General features: G+C 39.4%; 1 protein-coding gene across 2 annotated transcripts in view; it reads right to left on the bottom strand.

Moving 5' to 3' along the window:
• kdrl (kinase insert domain receptor like) overlaps positions 1 to 10,905 on the bottom strand; it is a 47,443-nt gene extending 36,538 nt beyond the window's left edge. The window contains exon 1 of one of the 2 annotated variants that reach the window (XM_040015758.1): positions 10,890 to 10,905. Coding sequence is in view for 1 of the 2 variants with exons in the window: in XM_040015757.1 (XP_039871691.1) it covers positions 6,891 to 6,954 (64 nt within the window). In the remaining variant the exon portion in view is untranslated. Of the gene's footprint in view, positions 1 to 6,890; positions 7,408 to 10,889 lie in introns of those variants that run through there. The other variant, XM_040015757.1, reaches the window with a different exon arrangement.
• Positions 10,906 to 12,918: the final 2,013 nt, after the last annotated feature.

A 12,918-nucleotide genomic window follows, 5' to 3' on the forward strand; every position in this document is an offset into this window, starting at 1 on the left:
CATATCTCGTGTGGAGCCAGCAGAATCTGTTGAGAGGTCTCTCTAACAACAGTTAACATAGGAAACAGTGTAGTTCTGCCTGCTGTCCAGAAAGAGTCCCAGTCCCAGATGTTGTTTCTTTCTTTTCACTAAGATCCCTAAACAGCCTGTCACTGTGGACACAAAACAAGTATATTAAGTTTACCCTTGATCTGTTGTTAAGGATAATGTTGGTTTATGTGTTTGATGCATATACTGGCTTAAGGGGCGATAATGGCCTATTTTATGTGTTACCCACACACCTGGAAACCTGCATTTACACACAGAAATACAGAAAAACAATCACTCACACACGTTCTCCTAGCATTTGTGTATTATTCAGAACAGCTGTTGTGGCAAGAATGAGCTGACGCTGCCAGTGTTGGCAGGGGGACTCAATATTCACTTCCTCACAAAATGTTATAACATCATTGTTTTATTGTCCAAGGTTAAGCAGAGGGGAAGGGTTGTGGCTTGCACTCTTTCATGTCGTAAAACCACACACTTTTGGCTGCATATGAACACAAATCAAGAGCCCTGGCCTCAATAAACAACCACATAAGCTGCAGTTCATAATTGTATGGCTTTTATTTATAGCTGCCAGACAAATTTCTTAAGGGCATTCTACTTTGCATTTTTTATGCCTTGATACATAACAAGAAACAAGAATACCATCAATCACAATGTAATCAATCAAAGACAAATAAAACAAATATAAACAAACCCACTATGTATCATGTTTTTTCAGCCATACTTATTACTGCCTTGACACATGCTCATGAATTCAGGTAAGAAAATCCCATAAAGTTGACTCAGTTCATCTAGATGCAGCGTTTTCAGTGGGAGAAATGCTTCATTACTAAGTCAACTGACTTCTTCAGTCTCAGCTGACAATAGGTTTCTTCCAGTTTCAAAATGTCCAAAATTAGCACCACTATGTGACAAGTTCATGGCTGTCAGGAATCTGCAACACAGAGGTAGTACTATCCCCACTGTAGTCAGGGAATTCCCTGAGTAAATGCAATTATTGCACCTGGACATTTGTCAGAGGTGATCCAGGACAGAAGAACAACCACTGCCATCTTTCACAGACTTATAATGCTTATAATGCAACTTTCTGTGAAATGTGCTCATGTCCATTGTCCAGAGGTCATGACAATGAACAATAACGAAACTGAGCTTCTGGGCTATTGTTAGGCAATGGTGCCAGTTTTGGTCATTATGCAGCTATACTGCATATACTGCACTGTTGTTATGCATAACCTGCCAAGAAATGTAACTGCACATTGAGTCAATGCAGGCTACAAATATTGTGATTGGTCTGACCATTACCGTTAAGTCCTCTTGTGCCTTTCCAGTTATTTAAAAAAGAAAAGATCAGTGAGAGAAGAACAATCATTGGCTTAAGATGAGGACTTAAAATCGCTGAAAATTCCTGGAAAGAGATTGCTAAACCTATTGGAAAGATTCTGAGGGAATTTCCAAAGAAGTGGAAAAACCTGGGGGACAAATATGCTTGCCACCTCCCAAAAATGACCACAACAAAGAGTCAACATTTTGTTTCTATCAACTGGCATGCATATAAAAAGGCAGGACACAACCACATAATAATGAACACATATGCACCTCCGCAAGCATAAATGCCAGCAACATCGGCCACTTGCGTCGGTTGTGTCGAAGGCTCACCGCAAAGGTTCACCGCAAAAGTCTAAATCAGGGCAGAGACTGAAGACTCGGATGAGTAATGAGACGTTTTACCCCAATGAAAACGCTTCGTCCAGATTAAAAGAGTCCACTGAGACTAATTATGGCATTTTCAACTTCTTGAATCTTTGACTCGGTTACAAATACATCCCATGGATAAATGCTTAAGTCCCACAGCATACCCAGAATCATCATCTTGACCTTGAATTGCACGGGCAGAACACTTATCTTTTAAAACTAGCACATTTTTTATGTCCTTCTCTTCAGTAATGCACTACAGATGGGTGAACCAGCAGGGGCCCCCAGCAGCCCATTAAAAAAAGACAAGAGAAGAGAGGAAAAAAACATTGTCTTGTCTACACACCCATCCTCAAAACTCCCATCTGCCCAGAACTGACCTTAGCTAGCATCCTGACAACCCTAACCCCCTGCAACAGCTGTGCCCTGCGTTCCTTCAGGAGATCGCCTGAAAAATGCCAGAAATTGTTCATATTGAGTTGGTTCAAAGAGCCCCAAAGCTGGTTCTCATTAAAAGCCATTACAAAGAGGACAGGCATGGAACAAACAGAGAGGGAGTCAGGGAGGGTGCGAGAGGCCGACTGACTTCTGCTTTTTTCACTTGCATGATCTCAATTGACTCACACAGCATCAAGCTGGTTGCTGACACAGAGCCAGGTTAGCTAAGATTAGACCAGAATCACATTTTTGTGTCTTTGTCCTCGGTTGGCATTGATTAGAGGAAATGGCACAGGACACTGTGTTTGGAAAAGACAAATGGTCAGGAAATACAGACAAAAATTTTGAACAGCATGGATTTCAGGATTTTTTTCAATAGAAATGTCTGTGGTCAAGAAAATAATTAAATATTTAGTCTGGAAGAACGGCCAAACAATGGCTGAGACTGAGACTAAATGATTCAGATTTTCAGCATTGCAATGGAAAATAATGGCCTATGTATGCTCTGCTTAGCCATATTTTGTCAAAGGATCTTGAATAATACTTGTTAGTTATGTTCCTGACCTGAGAGAAAGCATATACTCTTTGTGTTTAAGAAGATACTTTGAGCACAACTCCTAAAAAAATTCAGTGACTACAAACACCTTAAAACACTACAAAACTACAAATTTTAAAAAAAAATACATAAAGCTAAATAGAAAAGTGATATAAATGCCACCAGCATGCTGCCATTAGCTCATTGGTGATGTTGTGTAATAATTTAAAAAAAAAAAAATATTACTGTATCAGATGACTGTACTGTCACTGAACCGAAAAGGAAACTCCAAGTCACAGCCCCTAAAGCGCAAGGAATAATGTGCGGAATTCCCTTCTCTTTTGCACAGGGCACACTTCACCTCCCTGTACTTCCCGTCCCATCATCAGACGGCACGAATTTCTTGAGAGTCGAGAGAGAAAATCATTTTTGGGAATAGGGCCCAACGATTCCTTTGCGTATCATTGCCACTTTATCCTTTGCTCTTCTGCTGTCACAAAATTAGATGGGGGGAGAAGTGAGAATTACGAAGTAAATGAGTCAGCTTTGCTGTACTGTGACCTTGACGATGGACTGAAACAATAGTGAACAGTCCTCTGCGATGAGATTTCACGATAGCGCACTGGTAGTTTATGTAAACAAACGTACTACACACTAACTTATTTTTATATTTTCTCTCAATTATATGTTAAAAGTACTTTAAATGGTATATGATACTACTCTGTCATCTGCTATGAAGCCAGACTAAAAGGCTAAACCTGATCAATATCCAAACAAAAAGTGGAAGGGGGCGAGGACGGATTTACCGCTAGAGTACATGAGTCAGCTTTGCCATACTGTGACCCTGGCAAACAGAGTGAAACAGTAGTGAATAGTCTGTCATGGATAGTGCTATGGTAGCTATTGTAAAACAAATGCAATACACTATTCACTAACCCGTTTTTGCATTTTCTCTCAACAATATACTGAAATTACCTTCCAGGGGGATACGATCCTGCTGTCATCTGTTAAGAAGCTGGACTTAAAAGCTAAGCTTGATCTGTATCCTTCAAATCTGAGTTTGGGCGGTCTAAACATCGCACCTTCTCGGGGTCACGCTGCTGTCCTGCTGCAAAAGTGTCCGTGACAGTTCACTGCAAGTTAGACTGACAAAATATTCAAGACAAACTTTATCAAACCTTTGACAAGACTTGACCACCTGCCATAATAAGAACCAGCTAACAGTGCTCTGGCTGTGCTACTTGTGTCCTGGAACATTCTCACATGCAGAGCCCTACAAAAACCCTACACTTTGCCAACTGCAAGGTTAAGACAACAGTTACAGAGAAAGCCTTTTTTATTAGGCGTGTATAAGCCTTTAGAGGTTTGGAGGCAAAATGCCCCAGACTCCTCTAAAAAAAAACAAAAAAAAAAAACAAAATAAAGGAACATCTGGCCGTGATGGGTGGCCACTCTAGGTTATATGAAGCTGTGTAGAGCCAACAAAGAGGGTTCTCCTGCATGAGACTCCTAAATAGTAAACCCAGAGGATTCCTGTTTTATAATGTATGATTAAGACTAAGAGGCAGACAGAAGCTCCTTGAAATCGAAATCCCATGCAGGATTCAAAGAAAATATATTGCTGGTTCAAGGTGGATAGGTCTAGCATGGAACAGATGCTGGAATAATCCAGAAAAGCAACACAGTTCAATTTGTAAAGCTGAATTTCCCAGTGTAGGGGAATGACGTTTTCTGCTCTACTGGTAAATCTTCCACTCCAGGTTAGTGTGTGTGTGTGTTTAGGATGTGTACTGCCTGCATGGAGCCAGATGTACTGCCAGTGAGCAATGAGCCCCCACTGCACTTGGCTGACACGTCATCACTCCCATTTTCCAGTTTTCAAGTGTCCACGGAGGAAACAAAAAAATACTCTGGTACAAATTAGACACAACATCAACCCCTCTCGTCACAGGACTGTCTACACTGCAGGAAAAAGAAAGAACTGACAAAGAGAGTGTTGTATATGATAAGCAACAATAAAAGGACAGCTTCCACTTTCCATTTCACCCATCTCCTTAGCCACTGATGTGTCAGTTATAATTTTCATGGCAATTTTCTTTCCTAAACTCAGGGGTGTCATCTGACTAAATGTAACTCAGAACCCAGAATAAAAGAATCAGTCCAACACAAGTGATCATTTCAATTATATATATATCATTACATTTAAAGGCAAACTCCATTGTATGAGTATTCCTACAAGCATCATATCTCAAGTGACATCCAGAAGGGTCCACTGAAAAAAGATTATCTTGCTGACATTTGTGTGAGCTGTTGCGCTTCAGTTAAATTGGTGTCAAAAGGTCAGAACGAACATATGTAACCTGTGCTCATTTTGAATAAGAAGCAGCTGCAAGTCAAAAATTAAGAAATCAGCAAATACAGTTTTTTTTTCCCTTTTCACTCTAAGCCATCTTTAAAATTGCTGGGATATAGGTGGATGTTGTGTAACAATAACCCAGTCGAATGCTTGCGCATCACTCAGTCACTTATAACTTTGCTTAGTTAACGATGACACCGTGACATTCTCACAGCTATTCACCAGAAAAAAAACATCTTACACATCTCTGGATAAACAGAGACACCTTGACGACCATCAGTAACTAATGTCTCTACCAGTCAGTGGCTCCTGTACTGAAACAATAGCCCCTTTCCTCCTTGCTATTGTCTTGTGGATGAAGTTTGACATAGTTGAACGTGAGCACAAGGAGCTCCGGGAAGAAATCTTTGCTCAGGTAGCGTGTCACATTTCCGTGACCTTTACTAGCCAGAACAATTCCAGGCTGCCTCTCTTGTCCCTACATCCGCTTCCTCCTCTTTGCGTCTTTCCCACGCTTTGTGAGTGGACAGTGAAGGAAACCTACTCAAGAACACAGTGTGTGTGTGTGTTCCGTAAAAGAGGTTGAATGTGAACACTATTTCCTTTGTTTGGATGGGCTGTTTATTTTGAAGTGGTGAGGAAGCCTCAGTTTGTATCTCTGTTACACACTGGACCTGGCACAAGGTGAAGGAACATCCCAGATTTACTCAGGTTTTGTGGCGTGAGACTGAGACAATGGAGTTGACAGGACTGTCAGATAAAACATGACACAATGTTTAATCCTGTCCACGCACACATACCAATTGCAGGAACCTTTCCTTTCATAATTTATAACAAAGTACTGACATGCAAAATATTCAAAGTATCTAAGAAAGCACACAAAAATAGACCATTCTGACAGACCATTTACTCATCTCAGTAAATCCAGTCATATTAAAATATAGAGCCCGACTAATCGCCTGTTATGAATCAACGCATTTTACCGTACTAACAATCTCCCAATGACAATAGGGACAGACGACCTCTAGGGGCTTGTGTGAAAATTGCAAACTCAATAGCAGAATGATGATTTTTTTTCTGTTCGCGCATGATCTTCGAAAATGTGCAAATAATCTGCGGTCATATCCATACACAGAAATCATTTTACACCGCAGCTGGGATCAAAGAATAACCCGCCAACAAAATCAGCTCTTGGTTGCAGGTCAATTAAACACCGGAGAAATTTAAATTACTATAAAAAAAGAAAAAGAAAAATAATGCTAAAAACTTTTATTGTAAAAATTGGCAGCTGTATATATATATATATATATATATATATATATATATATATATATATATATATATATATATATATATATTACAAATGTAATGTAAACAAATGTAATGTATATATACATATATATATATGGCTGTAGCTCAGGTGGCAGAGCAGGTCAGCCACTAATCAGAAGGTCGGTGGTTCGATCCCAGGCTGCCTCCTAGCTACATGCCAAATATCCTTGGGCAAGATACTAACCCCATGTTTGCCTACATGCGCCAGTGTCCGGCAGCCTCGCCTCTGTCAGTGCACCCCAGGGCAGCTGTGGCTACCGTGTAGCTTGCCATCGCCAGTGTGTGAATGGGTGAATAACTGAATGTAGTGTAAAGCGCTTTGGGGTCCTTAGGGACTAGAAAAGCGCTATACAAATACAGGCCATTTACCATATCTCGTGTTTTTAAATATTATGCAATCAGTCTTTCATTCACTGAAGGGAATTAACAATCAGAAAGTCTGTTCTTTCACTCGTAAATATATGGTGTATGTAAACATGAATGACTCACCTAATGTTAGAGATAAAAAACACAAGATGACAGCGACCCGGTTGAAGCAGTCAGGTGGTGCCATGCTGCGAACTTCCCCAAAGTGCAAACCTTGTGATAAAAATAAATGCAATCGAGTCCCTGTTTGTCTCTTTAAATTCCGGCTGACTGCGAGTCTTAATTGGCCTATAAAACGCCTTTCATGAATCCCCAAAAGGTTCAGGTGCGCAAGGACAAAGCAGCAGTAATTTCCCCATATGCCTGCACGCGATTCGCGGGGGAGCTCTCCTGCGCTGCTCGGCAGTCCAACTCCCGGCACCGGCGCACTATCCTCTGGGCAGGTGCAAAAGTAGTAAAAGGAGAAAAAAAAGTTAAATAAAGGAAATTAAATCGGCGGTAAAAATAAAAAAGTTGAAGTGAAAAGTACTTCAGCTCTGGTGCTGTGTTTGGACTCAAGAACGAGATGAATGAGCTCCTGCGCCTTGTACCCACTGTATCTCCTCCCTATCGCCTCTGTGCAACACTTACAGTGCCGTCCAGACGTGACACGTTTTATGGAGCCACACACAGACGGAGGACGCGACGTCACTTTTGTTGAGGAGGGGTAGGATGGGGGAGGAGGGGGCGACTTCTTCATTTTAGCTACTGAGGGGGAACAGTAAGTCATTGTTCTGAGTTATTCCCACTATAACTGTGCAGGGGGGAAAAAAAGATGCAACAGAAACGCAGTCATTGCACGTATCTTATCATTTAGGAAACTCCACTCAGTTTTTCATACCTGGCAGAAGCTCCCTTAGACACTAGAGATACTGAGCTACCTTAGAGTCTTAATGAGTATGTTTTCAAATTAAATTCACAAACCTATAAAGGGAGTTCTTCAATCACCTATTAGTAGGGAGCAGATGCTCTTCAGAAGCATAAACCGTCTCAATTTCTTTCTGAAATAAAATCTTCTGGTGCACGAAGTCTCTTATCTTTGACTTTTTATCCACTATCACACTGTACTCTCTTAGTGTTAAGGAATTTTCCACATCCCAACTGCCATAACTGAAAGGCTGTTGTGCCCGAATGTTGTTGATTAAAAGCAGTCTGCTTTAGTTAAAGCTCTTGTTAACATTGATTCATTACATATTTTGCAATTTTTAATTATAAAATAAATTAGCACGCTATGTATTTATTTACTTAACTGACCTTTGTGTGCAACACTGATAAAAATCAACCTGTGTACCTGAGGTTAAAGGTAATTGCATTTATCTTGACTGGAGAGAAAAACAAAACAATGCAGTGCAAACAATCACTGTGATATCAGCTTGATCTGCCCAGGTTTGCAGAATAAACATTTGTTGGATTTATTTTTAACGTCAGAAACAGGATGCACTTCTTTTTATATCAATGTAAATAATCTTCTTTTGTCCGGCCGTACCCTGCAGTGTGTGGATATGCCGCAGACTGTTTTCTTTTTATCACAACAACAATCACTTTGCTGTTGCAGGTCATACTAGCAGGCATTGTAAATAAGAACATCCTGCCCTCACCTTTCCGCCCACAACAGGAATCCACAGCTACCATTTTGGCTCTGGATCGGAAGTAGTGTTGTGTGCTAAAGGTGATACACGAGGCAAATTGAAATGTAATGTAAACCAATTTTCCGACCTATAGCAGGAGAACTGTGATGTGGCACATGAGAGCATGGGAAACTTGGCCATTCCAATGCTGGTAATCCTTATGCTAACTGGGAGTTTGAGACCACACTGTCACAACTAAAGAATTCAGCAATTTCCTGCCAACTATCAGTACTTTAAGTCACAAACAGCCAAAGAAAGAGAAGCTACAGACAAGTTATTGCTCTCTCTCGTGATTTCTTTCGAAAAGGAAACATCATATTGAAGGCTGCACTGATCTATTTCTACCAATTTTTAGATTATGACTGCGGGAATTTCACTTTGGGAAATTTGGGAAGCAAGAATTGAACATTTTATTATTAGATGATAAACTATTAGCTCATGCATTGTAACAGAGCAATAACTTGTAAAGTGTATAAAATTGCAACTCTAATTTTCTTAGTTTGTTTCCATATTTAAGCTTTTAAAAAGGGAGACATTCCCTTTGGGCTAGCAGTGCAACAGATAAGTCTCCTGATGAACAATTGCTGGAAGTTACAAGCTGAGAGGGGTGGATTTAAAATGATTTATTTTGGAAGCTGGTGCTCAAACAGACTGTGGGGGACTAACTGGTTGTACACACACCGCATGCAGTCTTCCTTTTGTTCGTCTTGGGTAAATGAACCAGAAGAAATGTCCTTTCTGAGGAGAGTAGTAGACAGCGTCTGACTGCATGCTCCGTCAAGTGACTGTACTCTGACATGAATGCAAGTAGTGTCAGCATTTCCAGACTTCAGACTGAGGGTGTGAAGGCAAAATTAGAAGTACAAGTTGATGAAAACTTGCTTAGTTACACTTTTCTAGTACTGTACCGGACCCCCTCCACCCTCCTCCTCCTGCATTCAGAACAGTTTTAATTCTTTATGGCATAGATTCAGCAAGATGCTGGAAATATTCCTCAGAGATCCTGGTCCATATTGACATGATAGCAGATTTGTAAGTTGCACATCCATGACGGAAATCTCCCAATACACCACATTTCAAACATGCTCTATTGGATTACGATCTGGTGACTGTGAAGGCCATCTGAGTGAACTAATTGTTATGTTCAAGACACCAGTTTGTGATAATAGGAACATTGTAAAATTGTGTGTTGTCAGCTGGAAGTAGCCATCACAGGATGGGTAGTAATAAAGAGATGGCCCACACCAGTATACCACCACTATCATCATGAGTTTTTGATACAAGCCAGGATGGATCTATGCGTTAATGTTTATATGAAATTCTGGCCCTACCATCTGAATCGCTCAGCTGAAATCAGGACTCATCAGACCAGGCAACTTTTTCCAGTCTTCTCTCTAATTTTGGTGAGCCTCTGTGAAGAAGTTTGCAGAAGTCAGAGGATTTTTGGAAACTGTGTTACTGTATTAGGATCAGTAACACAGTTTCCATCTAGTTTAGCTCCATCTACTGTTGATTGGAAAAAAAGGACATGACTGGGAAAGGGTACATCTATAGCAATATTTTTTTTTCTCTTAATGGGAAGCAAAAATGGTTTAATAAATATATTGATAGAACTTATGGATTAAGTGGGTTTTGTTGACTTCACACACCAAATGAACACTATTTTATTTATTCTGAACATTTGCCCTTCCAAGTATTCCATGCTACTGGTTTAAAAGGTGGGTACCTGCTTTCCTTTTAGCAGAAAGTATTATTATTCCTCTGTTTTCTGCTCCCTTTAAGAAGTCAACACAGCTGACAATCTCCCTCAATCTCAATTTATCCCTACCATGCTCTTATGTCACCCTCTGCATATCCTTCTTCAGTGCATGCATGAATCTTCCTTGTGGTCCTCTTGTTTCATACTTAACAACCTTTGCACACCTAAACAATCGTGCATTAAACACATAGCCCCGTGAAAAAGAAAGCAACCCCCTCCAGCAGCTAAATATGTTCACCTGGCCTCCAAACTCCCCAGCTAATAATCAAGAATCCCTGGGATATGCCGTAATAACCCTGATCCACACAGACCCCACCCTGCAACACACAGGATCCAATTTCCCATTGCCAGACACTACAGGACGCCCCCACAGTTCCCTTGTTCACACTCCAATGGGTCAGAAGTGTTCAGGCAGCATAAGAGCGGTCCTATACAATATTTTGCAGATGGTTTTACAGCCATGTTGTGATTTCTTGGTATTCCTGTAGTAACTTCTTGAGCTAAATACAATATACTCCCCTAACAGAGACATATGGAAACTTAGGCTTTCATCTTTTTCTTTGATTTGAATTGCGTGCATACATATAAAAATAGGAATATTTCAACTTTTAGAGAGAAAACATTCACTTCAATGAGGAGACTAAAATATCTAAGTGAGATGTCAGTGTTTCATTATGTCATAGTGCTTTTGCCTACCTTGGTACCTTTGAGTATCAAAAAGGTATGAATAAGGGTGGAAGTTTGATTTGGGAAAGTGATGAATCTGTCAGAGGGCACTTTGTTCTTTACACCTGTAAATGGCAGTAAAATGGGAGTCTTTTTAATACTATTATTAATGTTTTGTGTGATTTGAAAAAGAATCATAATTCAAGTTGAAAATTGAAAAAGCCTTACCTGATCTCCTCTTTCTGCTTAGCTCTGATGCCCCCTCTTTTCCTGATACCTGTTGCCAGAAAGAAACCGGAAAGTTTTATGTACTGTGACTTACAACTAGATTTTTGGTTTTACACATAAGATAAATTGTTTTGTAACCATAATATCAGAAGGAGTTGGCGAGATAATATTACAGTCGCATGTCCGTCTATGATACCTATGATATTCTGACTATGATACCTGTATTAACAACCACAAGGAGAGACACCTGTACACTGAAAAACAGAACAGGTCTCTGTTCATGCATTTAGAATTACTAATAAAAAAGATGGATGTGCTTTTGTGGTAACATTACAACTTACAGTCCAAATACCAATTGACTATTTTTTTATTTGTTGCCCTGCAAGCTCTCTTTTTCTGTGTTATCCTGATGTCTATATCTAAAACAAATAATAAACCCTTAATTTCCCACACTAGTTACTATAAGTGCAGGTAATTTAATCTACTTGCCAAGCATGTGATGACTGGAAAATGTCATTTGGCAATAAATGTAAACAAGTGCGCTAAGCCAGTCTTATAAGGCTTCTTAGATTTACCAAGAAATAAGGGCTTATACTTTCCCCCCTTTTTTCCTTCCTTTATAACCTGTAAGTATAATATCAACCATAGACTTTATTTAAGAGCTACTGGTGCCAACATGCGATCAATACCAGTTAGTGTTGGCAAAGTTAAAACTTAGAGCACGCCCTGTCAAAACATTTAGTTTTTGACAGAACTCCATTATCTGTAAGCAAACTTTGATTTGTACACTGCTAGCAATTCAACTTTGCGGTGAGTTGAGCTGACCTTAAAATGACTGAAAAATCAAATTTAATATGACTTTACTGCCTTATTTTATGTTCCCAGAAAGCTAAAGCCCTGCATAGCCTGGATCATCTTGTGCTCCAGTAGATGACCCTTCTCTCAAAAGTCCTTGCTGATTCTTATTTCTGTTTTAATTATTTTTAAATTGAAATACTACATAAACATAAGCCATATACATAAAACACTACACAACACACACATAGACCAAGGTAGATAAGGGAAATGAAGGGAAAAAAAGACAAATCATTTTTAACAGTTACATTTCTTTGACCTTCATATCAACATAGTGTTGCATCTGCAAATATATAGAAATCTTGCTTTTATAATAAATATTTCTCTTTAAACATTTCAAAACTGTGCAGTTTTCCTTCTTTCATTATATTGTATAGAAATCCGAATGCACACAATAAAATCACAACTCAAGGATTTGATAATATAAATGTCTCGCTCTAGTTTATGTTCTTTTATAACAGTTTTATATACCTTAAGAGTCAATTTCACCTAATATTTATATAACCTTGTTATCTGATACAATTGGCTGTATGGGAATGGGAGGTATTTTCTTTTTAGTGTTTTTCCATGTGTATTTTATGATGGGCTACATAAGTACAATAGCACTCATCTGTGCTGCAAAACAATAATCTCTAAAAGAAGTTAGTCCCAATCTCCCCATTGCAAAGTGTTGAGATGAACTGTAGGTCTTGTAGGACCTTGCCCCTTCTAATTCTCTAGCAAATAACTTTCTATAGAAGATGGGGATAAAACAGTAACCAACAGAAACTGTCTTTATCCCTTTGTTTAATAGTATTTGATTTTTGTCACACCTGAAATTATTATCAAGCTAGTATTAGGAACAGCTTAAGGTAGGCAGAATAATTCCCTCTATCCGATTGTTCAGTCTGACGTCACTAGCCGTGTCTGGGTCTAAACTCGGCTGCAGGTCCACATATCAAACGATATATGGACTATGGCATTACTGAGAGTTGAA

Source organism: Simochromis diagramma, unplaced genomic scaffold (assembly GCF_900408965.1).
Source record: "Simochromis diagramma unplaced genomic scaffold, fSimDia1.1 OVJJ01000685.1, whole genome shotgun sequence".
Classification (NCBI taxonomy): domain Eukaryota; kingdom Metazoa; phylum Chordata; class Actinopteri; order Cichliformes; family Cichlidae; genus Simochromis; species Simochromis diagramma.